The sequence below is a fragment of the Rutilus rutilus genome, assembly GCF_951802725.1.
Source record: "Rutilus rutilus genome assembly, chromosome: 20".
NCBI lineage: Eukaryota > Metazoa > Chordata > Actinopteri > Cypriniformes > Leuciscidae > Rutilus > Rutilus rutilus.
The window spans coordinates 17,428,055-17,440,084 of NC_140225.1; the positions used below are offsets into that span (position 1 = coordinate 17,428,055).

The window sequence follows — 12,030 nt, forward strand, 5'->3', positions numbered from 1 at the left end:
AATACAGTATGAGAATTAACTGCACAATTACATGTTTTCCTTGGCTATTATAGGCCAAATTGCAAGCACAATATGTGGAAAAATAAAAAAGAATTGAGATGCTTCCAACTGTTGCTCTTGCATTCTTGTGGCTCAGTGACTCACCTGAATGAATGGCTCATTAAGTATGCGGTCCTCAGGTGTGAACCACTACATATGCATGATCTGTGACGCCCACTCCGCATATGGCCTTTCCAAACAGAAAGTGCTTTGCAAAATTCAAATCAATGTATTGTTATGTGAAGGATTAGGCAGGGTGATTTTCACATAATTTTGAAGAAAAAACACTAGGCGATGACATCCATTAGACAAAAGTCTTATTGGCACATATTTAGTGTGTGTTTTGTGGTCTTTTTTCAGAAACTTTAGTTTTTAGTTTTTTCAATAACCACGCATAAACATTATTCTCTCAAAAATGCAGACATGTACATTCTTGTTGCTCACATATTATGGTAGCCCTGTTTGTGCTAAATAGTGTGTAATTTTTTTTTGCCATTAATATGTTTATAAGCAACTGAAAAAAGCACAAATGTCAGGGCATGTCAGAACATCTCAAGGACCCCAAAAACACCTCAGACCCCAGAGGGTTAAATTTCATTTAGTCTGGTCTTAAAAAAGATTTTACCCTCGTTCATTTCCAGAAACGCTGGCCGCAGAAAGTTATTACAAAGTAGCAAAAAAGTATCGAAGTCGCTCGCCAAGAGGCAGTTCACATATAGCGCCTTTTTCGCGCTCAAGTTCATTCAAATGTAGGCGCGTGGTAAGCGCGCTTATAATAGAAGTGACACGCTCGTTTTTTTCCAGGCGCAGCGACATAAAAAAAGACATGAAGGATGCGGGTGCACCCAAACACTACGGGTGTTTTTCTTATCTCCGTAAATAAATCTTGTAACAGAGCTACAGCAAGTGTTTTTCGGCGGTGGAAATCCATTAGGCAATAAAACTTTTTTGTCATTGTGGAGAGCGCAGTGCATGGTTGCCCCTATTTTTTACAGTCTATGATGGTTGCATAGCAACGACAGACACCACGGGAAAATCGGACCGAATTTTACTATTAATAATAAAAGATAAGCTAAACTGTATTGTAAATGTCAGTAAATCATTTTTTATAAAAAGAATGAGTTAAAAAAGATAAATTAAAGTCTGAAATATAAAAACCTTTTTTGTCAACTTTATTTGAACTTGTACATGTTAGTATATAACATGTTGCAAGACACTTTTAAAATCTGGCTATCATTTTTAATCGTATTATTTTAATGTTTATGTTAGTGTGTATTGATGCTAATTTTATTTGTTATTTGCTGTTTTTTGACAAAACTTGGTGAATTGATTTCATTGTGTAGTATTAGTATTTTTTGAACAGGATTCTGTGATAACAGTGGTAATTTTTGGCACTATAATAATTAAATGAAATGTTCATGCCATTTCATCTCTAGTTATGATAAACTATGATCAACTAAAATCAACTAATTATGTGTTTTTTACAGTAGGCCTATAATATGGCCTATAGTAGGCCTATAATATGCAAAGTACAATTTTCTATAATAAAATTTATATCTGATTCTGTTCTTTTCTCTGACACGCGTTGTTGGGTCTGGAAGGTTACTAATGTGATTGCTTTATCTGTAAATTAAGTTAATGCTTTTTCAATTACTGAATTCATTGAAATAAAATGAATTCTTTGATTTGAATATTTTTTTGGCAATGCGTCGTGTAGGTCTTAAATTTCAATCTTTATGGTCTTAAAATGGTCTTAAATTTGACTAACTGAAACCTGCAGGAACCCTGTCAAGGGTCATAATGATAAAGTTAGGTATTTTATTACATGTTATTCTGACATGATGTCACTCACTACATGCACTGCGCTCCTCTCCTCTCCGCTCGGCGCTGGCAAACGCGTCCTCCAGAGGTTTTACTCTTGTTCATTTCCAGAAACGTTGGCTGCAGAAAATTATTACAAAGTAGCAAAAAAGTATCGAGTCGTAGCCTACAAAGCGGAGCTCTACAGCAGGGGTCTCCAACATGTCGCTCGCGGGCTCCAGTAGCTCCTGATTTGAGGTAGCTCGCCAAGGGGCCGTTCACCTATCGCATCTTTCGTGCGCTCAAGTTCGATAATGTAGCTCATGATTGAAGCGACGCCCTCGTTTTTTTCCAGGCGCAGCAAGATCATGTCAGGTCATGAACCAACCAATCAGTTTCGCCCTTTCCGTAACAACATTGAAAGCTCAGTCAACAGGAAGGATGAGGGTGCACCCAAACACTACGGGTGTTTTTCTCTTCTCCGTAAATAAATCTTGTAGCAGAGCTACAGCAAGCGTTTTTCGGTGGTGGAAATCCAAAACTTCTTTGTCGTTGTGGAGAGCGCAGTGCATGGTTGCATAGCAACGACAGACGCCACGGGAAAATCGGATCGAATTTTACTATTAATAAAAGATAAGCTAAAGTGCATTGTAAATGTCAGTAATTTAAAAACTTTATTTGAACTTGCACATGTTAGTATATAACATGCTGCAAGACACTTTTAAAATCTGGCTATCATTTTTAATGGTATTATTTTAATGTTTATGTAAACAAAAAGTGCATATGCTAATTTTTTGTTATTTGCTAGTTTTGGACATAAAACTTGGTGAATTCATTGTGTAGTATTAGTACTTTTTTGAACAGGATTCTGTGATAACCGTGATCATTTTTGTCACTATAATCATGAAATGAAATGTTCATGCCATTTCATCTCTTGTTATGATCAACTATGACTAAAATAAACGAATGATGTGTTTTTTACAGTATAATATGCAAAGTAAATATGCAAAGTACTAGGGATGTCACGTTACCAAAATTCCAGTAGTCGGTACCGATGCCATAAAATTTTTACGGTAATCATTACCGTAATTCTCGGTACCAATTTCGGTACCACAGCAAAATCTGTTGGAACAATTTTTCTATTTTATTTAACTATTTAAAAATGTTTTAAATTAAATTCAATTACTTTATTATTTATGATGATGATAATAATAAGTAAATAATACATAAGCATTGAAGGCTACATGCTGTTTAAATGTAAATATTGCTTATAAAAAAAAAATTAAGTGAAAAATAAGCAACCTTCTATGCACACATTATTATTATTATTAGTAGCCATATCAGCCTACTATTTGGTCATTTTTTTGAGAGAGATGCTAATGGTCTTGTCCGATTCAATGATCTATGCTAAGCTATGCTAAAAGTGGTACTGCCAGTCAGTGCCAGACCCGGAGTTCGGCTGAATGGATTCGAAAACGGTAAAACTCAACTGTTTAACTCTGGGGTAGTTGTAAAATGAGCCTATTTCCAAAAAAAGTGGAGTATCCCTTTAAAAAGGTCTTAAATTTGACTTACTGAAACCTGTAAGAACCCTGTTAGTAGAGACTCCAAGACCTTAAATGGATGGGTCAGATAAGCGAGACATCCAAAATGTGTACTGTTGGGGTGCCTCCAGAAACAGGGTTGGGAAACACTGCTGTAAGGAATGGGAATTGGCTTTGGATTCCCTTTTGTTAAACTTGCTGTATAAAATATGCAGATTAAAATTCCAAGCATACTATAAACTATTAGACTCACTAAATACTGTATACATTAAATAGATGTATTTTTCTCTCTCTCTTTCAAGGTGGGTTTAGAGAAGATGGCCACAGAACATACCAAACTGATTTATGTGACCACAGGAGTCTTGCTGCAGAAATTAGTGGGAGCGAAAACACTCACAGAGTACTCTCACATCTTCATAGATGAGGTACACAAATAATCTGCAATTTATAGATGCAACCGTTCAAACTTTTAAATTAAAGACTTTTACTAATTTTTTACTATCAATCATCAATGTTAAAAACTGCTGTGCTGCTTAATATTCTTGTTGAAACGGTGATATATATATATATTTTTAAGATTCTTTGATGAATAGAAAGTTCAAAAGAACAGAAATAATGAATGGATGCAATTATCAGACTAAGTGATGTTCCAATACAAAAAGTTCAGTAGTTTGCAAAAAACTAATTTGCTATTATGAAAAGGTTAAATAGTAATATAAAACTTAAATCAAATGATAACTATTGCATTTAGACTTAATTTGTGTGTGATTATAAATTGATTCAGGTCCATGAGAGAACAGAGGAACTTGACTTCTTGTTGCTGGTTATCAGAAAACTGCTACGGTCCAATTCCAGATATGTCAAGGTTTGTTCAACACGCATACTTAGATTGACATGAGCATATTTTACACTGTCATTTTTACCCCTTCTCCATTTATCCCACCTCTCCTTATGCAGGTCATTCTGATGTCCGCCACTATAAACTGTGCAGAGTTCGCAGAATATTTTGGAACTGTGATCCGCAATCAGATGAATCCAGCATACGTGTTTGAGGTGGAAGGAGCCCCATTCGCCATTGAAGAGTTCTACCTGAATGATCTCTCAACCATCCTGCCTCTTGGAATCAATGTATGGGAAGCAACAAAAATGCTATATTTTGACCATTTCTACTTAAATGCACTATATAAATGTGTTTGTGTTTGTCACAGGTTAACTTAACCCACCCAGAAGATCCTTGTATCACAGAGGAGATGTATAACGTTGCAGTCTCTCTCATCCAGAGTTTTGACGAGATGGAGGCTAAAGATCAAAGGTCAGAGATTACAGTGAGACACACATACCAGTGTTTCCCACAGGATTTTGTGAGACTATGGTGGGTGGACCTGGGTCCCTCTAGAGGGGTCCGGGGGCATGGCCTCCATAAGATAATTTTTTAATATTTTAAAGTTAAATTTATCAATCTGGTGCACTTAGAGAGTTCAAAATTAAGAGCTCCAACCGATGTTCAGTGTGCAAATTGAACAAAGAAAAAAGTCTGTGAATTGTTATATTGTGTTTCAGTCTACATTACATTTACACTGGTGTTAACCAGGAAGCCAAACAATTACAATACAATAATACTTTTGTTATTGTTCTAATGACAGTAATAGACATATATTGTAAAACAAATACACTGGAAAATGTATAAAAATGTATATATCATAAGTATATTAATTTACTTTATGCTACAGTAGGGAAAATTACAATACTTTGTATGAATTTCTACACTTGCAAGAGATAAACCCTTTTATTTTGGCGGACCACTACCGTTTCTGTAAAAACAGGTTTGCAAATGCGTCTTATTACAAATCTAGTGAAATGCCTGTATCATCTACAAACACAAATGTTGGAAATTATGCAAATGTAACAATAATGTGTAACTGGTGCCCGCTACATTCCTGCAAGCTAAACTCACAGCACATGCAGAGATGCATTCATTCACTGTGAACTGAGCCGTTCTGAGATGCAGAAAACACTGAATTACGAGCTGAATATGTGAGCAAAGTGCGCACTTCACTTTGAAACGCAGCACAAACGAATATATACTTATTTAATTTAATCGCAGTCTTTTGTGATTTGATAAGCCATATCACGCTCTCAAACGAGTGTAGTACAAAAGCATTGACGCAAAACAACGTTAAAGACCTTTTTTGTTAATTATATTAAATTTTTAAAAATATTTTAGTTTCATCATGAACCTGGCAGCACCTATTACACTATGACAGGCCACTATAGTCTAGGACTAGGTCAGTGGTTCATCAAGCTGTGACCCACTTTTTAAATGTGTGTGTGTGTGTGTGTGTGTGTGTGTGTGTGTGTGTGTGTGTGTGTGTATGTATGTGTGTGTGTATGTATGCATGTATGTATGGGGAGAGAGAGATAGATACAGATGGATAGATAGATAGTTCAAACCTGGCTGCCAGGTATGTGAGGTCCTGTGACGAAAAAAGAGCCTCCAGCAGGACAGAGCTACCAACTATACGCCTAGAGACACTGATATATAAATATTAGAAGATTAAAATTTTTTATTGCTATGTTTATTTTCATGTAAAATGTGTTTTTTTAGTTTTTTTTGTATAGTGTTATGAATGCTTTGGCAATGTAAAGATTTCTTTCACCATGCCAATAAAGCTATTTGAATCTTGATAGATAGATAGGCCTATTATAATAATAAAAAAAAAAAAATTTAAACAAGCAAATATATTTCACAAAAATTGTTGACACGCACAAGTACCATCCCCCTTTACTTAACTTACACATCAATTGTAAGAATATGACTAATACTGATAAATAATCAGTAGGCCTATGAGGTTAAGCTATTACATAGCAGTCCCAAACTAGTTTTTGTTAATACAACGTTGGTATGAGCCACCACAGTCTTTTAAAAATATACAAAATAACACAGTGAAAATAGTGTTATTTTGGGGTTATGGAAACAAGTTACCATGATGAATACACAATACCAACTGTTAATGAAACATGGAAACTGCTCCTGAATAGAATGAACATTATACCTACTCAGCTTCTCAGCTAACACATGACGTACCAGTCATGTGATTTGTTGGTATTTTACTTTTATTTCGTGACTTGCTAATTGACGACGTTGCATGCTCGTAGTTTCTTTTGCGCTTTATATAAAGTGAAGCGATATACATGAATAGTGCGCGCCACTAGCGCAGTATAACGGCTGACAGGACAGGAAAGTTCATTTTTCTGAGGTCAGAGACTTTATTTTGTAACAAGGTACAAAAATAATGTTAGAATAATGACACTGACATATAGCCTGACAACATCTCATCTGACTGCAGATACTGAATCAGGACAACACATTTTTCTCAGGCACTTAGGCTATCTGACAGAAGTGTCAACAGCTTTCACGCATTCTTTAAAAATAAGTCTTGCATCACCAAATCATTTAGAATGACTTTTGTTGTTGATGTTGTTTGTTTGACTGCACACTCCGCGACTCACTCAGAACGGTCTTGTGACCCACATTTGGGTCTCGATCCACCTGTTGAAAAACACTAGTCTAGGTAATTAATGGGACACACTTCATACACTGTTGTACAAAAGTTTGGGGTCTGTAGGATTTTAATAATACAGTGAAAACAGTAAATGTTTTTTTGTAATATTACAGTTTAATATCACAGGATTCAAATGTAATTTATTCCTGTGATAGCAAAGCTAAATTTTCAGCTGCCATTTCTTTAGTCATCAGTGTCACATGATACTTAAGAATTTCTTTTAGAATTTTTTTTTTTTTTTCAGGATTATTTTTGTTCAAAAGAACTGCATTTATTTGAAATAGAATTTGTGTAACATTATAAATGTCTTTACTGTCATTTCTAAACAATGTATTTTTGCTAAATTTAATGCATCAAGGTGCTCAAAGCAGACTGGAAGTGTTATTCATCCAGAGAGAGGTAGTGTGCTCGTCTTCCTGCCTGGGCTCTTCGAAATCCAATATATGAAGGAGGCCCTTTCAAAACTTGTGCGCAAGAGGTACGTCTGTGTGTAGTGTGTGTTTATACAAGCATTTTTGTGTATAAAAGTGTTAATGTGTGTTTGTTTGCTCACAGGTTACAGGTATATCCTCTTCACTCTACTGTCACTTTAGAGGAGCAAAATGGTGTGTTCCTGGTTCCTGTACCTGGATACAGAAAGGTGAAATTGTCTCTGAAGTCACTTTGTATGTTTATAGGTTTGAAGGGTGTGATGGATAGTACACAAAACAAATTCCTGCTGTTTGTATTTACAGATTATTCTCTCCACAAACATCGCAGAGAGTTCTGTCACAGTGCCTGATGTTAAATACGGTGGGTGTTTTTTTACACCAGCCCTCTGAGTTCTTGAGATCATCCTACAGTGAGAAGTATAAATTATGCACTATTTTTTGTTATGCAGTGATTGACTTCTGCCTTGTGCGTCAGTTGGTATGCGATAAGGACACCAATTACAGGTGTCTCCAGATCAACTGGGCATCCAAGACCAGTTGCAACCAGCGTCGAGGTACTGCACATGTGGGCTGATGTTCAGTGGGACAGATTTACTGTAAAGGTGTACTTAGTTTGTGGGTTTTCTTAAAGGGCACCTATTATGACCCTTTTCACAAGATGTAAAATAAGTCTGATGTCCCCAGAGTGTGTATGTGAAGTTTTAGCTCAAAATACCCAACAGATATTTTTTTACAGCATGTTTAAATTGTCATTTTTTTGGGGCTCAGAAAAATGTGCCGTTTTAGTGTGTATCCCTTTAAATGCAAATGAACTGCTGCTGCCGGCCCAGGGGGCGGAGCCTCACGAGCTCGCGCTCAGAGCCAGGACAATCTCATCTGATAATATCAAAACAGAAACTCTCAGTAGTGGTGTTCATTTCGACTCGGAGTCGGACAATAATGCCCACAGAGCCAGAGAATATATGCTGTATAGAGATTGAACAGGTATAGTTTAGCTTAATTATGGTTATTATAACTTATTTGTCATCTGCTTTTATCCACTATTAATACAAGCCTGCTGTAGCAGACCTCGTCCGAATGATGACCAAAATATACTGATGAGTTCAATTAAGTTTATTGTACATGACACAAAAGATGAAGCGTTAGTTTTACTCCAGAAAATCACTGTAAGAGCAGCTAAATAAACAGTATAAGATGTGAGCATTTAAGTCTTATCCAAAACTCTCTCTCCCCCTTTCATTATCATGGAACATACACAGCGAAGTACACAAAACACTCTTTACAACTAACATTAAACAAATATATACACACCTTTTCAGTCTGTGCTTAATAAACTGGTACACTGTTTATCCGTAAAACTATTCGATGAGCTGTCATAAAGTATACGCTCTCACTTTAATTTCTGCTGTGATCAGTAACGTTAGGCCTATCGCTCCGGAGACTGTAAGCTGAATCACGAACAGTACAGATCCATCCTCGAGTAACAGAGAGTAAATGAAGACTACTGTTCATTCTTACATCCAACAACAAAACACCTCAATCGCTTAGGAGACATTCTTGTCTACAGCTGCTCAAGCGTCGAAACGATGGCGGACTGTGTCCAGCTCCCTCAGGGCGGGTCTATGCTCAAACTGTAGTGTCAATCAACAGTCGTGGGAGGGGCCTGTGCAAAGTGACATCACATTGCCCCGAATCTGAGAACAGCTCGTTCTGAGACAGTGCTTATGATTTATGGGGATTATAAAAAAAGCACTGGGTGGATTTTTATCATTATAGCAGGGTTCCCGCGGGGTCTTAAAAAGTCGTAAATTCTGAACTTTAAATTTAAGGCCTTAAAACGTCTTAAAAACAGCCAGATTTTCATCCGCGGTATTAAATTTCATTTAGTCAGGTCTTAAAAAAGATTTTACCCTCGTTCATTTCCAGAAACGCTGGCCGCAGAAAGTTATTACAAAGTAGCAAAAAAGTATCGAAGTCGCTCGCCAAGAGGCAGTTCACATATCGCGCCTTTTTCACGCTCAAGTTCGTTCAAATGTAGGCGCGTGGTAAGCGCGCTTATAATAGAAGCGACGCGCTCGTTTTTTTCCAGGCGCAGCGACATGAAAAAAGACATGAAGGATGCGGGTGCACCCAAACACTACGGGTGTTTTTCTCTTCTCCGTAAATAAATCTTGTAACAGAGCTACAGCAAGTGTTTTTCGGCGGTGGAAATCCATTAGCCACTAAAACTTTTTTGTCATTGTGGAGAGCGCAGTGCATGGTTGCCCCTATTTTTTACAGTCTATGATGGTTGCATAGCAACGACAGACGCCACGGTAAAATCGGACCGAATTTTACTATTAATAATAAAAGATAAGCTAAACTGTATTGTAAATGTCAGTAAATAATTTTTTATAAAAAGAATGAGTTAAAAAAGATAAATTAAAGTCTGAAATATGTGAGGTTTATCTTTTTATAAAAACCTTTTTTGTCAACTTTATTTGAACTTGTACATGTTAGTATATAACATGTTGCAAGACACTTTTAAAATCTGGCTATCATTTTTAATCGTATTATTTTAATGTTTATATTAGTGTGTATTGATGCTAATTTTATTTGTTATTTGCTGTTTTTCGACATAAAACTTGGTGAATTGATTTCATTGTAGTATTAGTACTTTTTGAACAGGATTCTGTGATAACAGTGGTCATTTTTGGCACTATAATAATTAAATGAAATGTTCATGCCATTTCATCTCTAGTTATGATAAACTAAAATCAACTAATTATTAGGGTTGGGCGATGTCCCCTAAATTGGCAGTTGACGATGTTTACAGTAAAACATCGCGATGGACGATGATATCGTCGGGGGCGGGGGGGGGTGCTACGGAATCGCGCTGACCATCACGAAGAGAGAGAGAGAGTACACTTCTACTGTGTTTACGCCACGGGAATACTCGGCTTGGCATTTTGAAATATTTATATGTTTATTTGGCCGTTTAGGCTCGCAACCGAAGACAAAGACTATATTCTTGTCCGTGTTGCGCTCGGAGCGCACGCACAGCATCCTGTCAGTACAATTCAGTTCTCTTTCGCGACTTATCGCGCTTTTAATATTTATTTTCAATATAAAGCACATCCTGCTCTTTTCTTTCTCATTCATTCATGTTTTATTATAACTTTAAACAGAATCGTCAACTGAAATCTGCGTGGATTATCAACAATACGACACATTTATAGGACATAAAGGGTCTCTGCGGCTAAAGTGAAAGTACCAGCGGCCAGCGGGGGAGATGTTTCGAAATGTCTCTTTGAACAGTAAAGCACCCGTTTCAATAAAAGGATATATTAAAGTTTATATAGCCTACTTTTACATTTTCGGTGCTGTTCTAAAATGACTGCTTGAATCCCAGTGCAGGAGCTGTTAGGTTACCACAGAAACGTAAGCGGTTAGTTGATTGCTGTGGTGACTCGTGACACTCGCGAACAGCACTGAACACGCACGTCTTAATTTTTTTATCGTTCGTTGGTAAAGGGTGAGAGACCTTAGCCTGGCTCCGCCCTCCTACGTACTTCCGCTCAATTTCATTTTCCTTCAGTACTACGTCTGGGACTGCTGTATATTCTTAGGTTTCCAGAAACAAATTTTTTGTAGGACCAATCAGCGAATAGAGGGAGTGGCTGAGAACGATGACGTTGATGTGATCACACACATGACTAGCGTCGGCCAATAGTGAGCCTACGTGTGACGTACAACACACAGACGCGCTGCTTTATCAAGACTCGAGGAACAGAGAGAAGGAAATGAATAGTGGAATAAAGTCGTTTTTTTTTTTTTTTGCACAAAAAGTATTCTCGTCGCTTTATAAACTTTATAAAAGACAGACATCTTATTCTAAACATAATCCTCTGATCATTCGGACGACCACACGTTAGCGATTGGTTATGGCAGATCCTGAGTGACTGGGCAGATCCAATAATTTTGAACTTTAACAGAGAACCCGCCTTCAAGGAAGTAAACGTTTCTCAATGGAGCGAGGCCAGACTCTCTGTACAAATGAAATGTACGAGAGTCTGGTAGAACCAGGCTAGAGAGACCTTGCGAGCCACATGATTTTTGCCTAAGAGCCAAGACGAACACGAACTGCCGTGAGACTGGGCTGGTCTGACAGGGTGGGGGACGTGGCATCACGATGGTGGCTCACCATCGTGATGTCGGTCAGCCATGGCACAACCCTACTAATTATGTGTTTTTTACAGTAGGCCTATAATATGCAAAGTACAATTTTCTATAAAAAAAATTATATCTGATTCTGTTCTTTTCTCTGACACGCGTTGTTGGGTCTGGAAGGTTACTCATGTGATTGCTTTATCTGTAAATTAAGTTAATGCTTTTTCAATTACTGAATTCATTGAAATAAAATGAATTCTTTGATTTGAATATTTTTTTGGCAATGCCAAATTGTAGGTCTTAAATTTCAATCTTTATGGTCTTAAAATGTCTTAAAAAGGTCTTAAATTTGACTAACTGAAACCTGCAGGAACCCTGTATAGGGTGGTTGTGTACACACACTGCCAACACACATTTATGTTCAAACACCATGTAAAAGTGAATTTTGCATAATAGGTGCCCTTTAAATGCATTTTATTGGCATCTCTTCCTGTGCATCCTCCC

General features: G+C 37.1%; 1 protein-coding gene across 1 annotated transcript in view; it reads left to right on the plus strand.

Moving 5' to 3' along the window:
• tdrd9 (tudor domain containing 9) overlaps nucleotides 1-12,030 on the plus strand; it is a 41,908-nt gene that overhangs the window by 4,640 nt on the left and 25,238 nt on the right. The window contains exons 5-12 of the mRNA XM_084391800.1: nucleotides 3,686-3,808; nucleotides 4,168-4,248; nucleotides 4,341-4,511; nucleotides 4,592-4,695; nucleotides 7,305-7,424; nucleotides 7,502-7,586; nucleotides 7,681-7,738; nucleotides 7,827-7,931. Coding sequence (XP_084247926.1) covers nucleotides 3,686-3,808; nucleotides 4,168-4,248; nucleotides 4,341-4,511; nucleotides 4,592-4,695; nucleotides 7,305-7,424; nucleotides 7,502-7,586; nucleotides 7,681-7,738; nucleotides 7,827-7,931 — 847 coding nt within the window. The remainder of the gene's footprint in view (nucleotides 1-3,685; nucleotides 3,809-4,167; nucleotides 4,249-4,340; nucleotides 4,512-4,591; nucleotides 4,696-7,304; nucleotides 7,425-7,501; nucleotides 7,587-7,680; nucleotides 7,739-7,826; nucleotides 7,932-12,030) is intronic.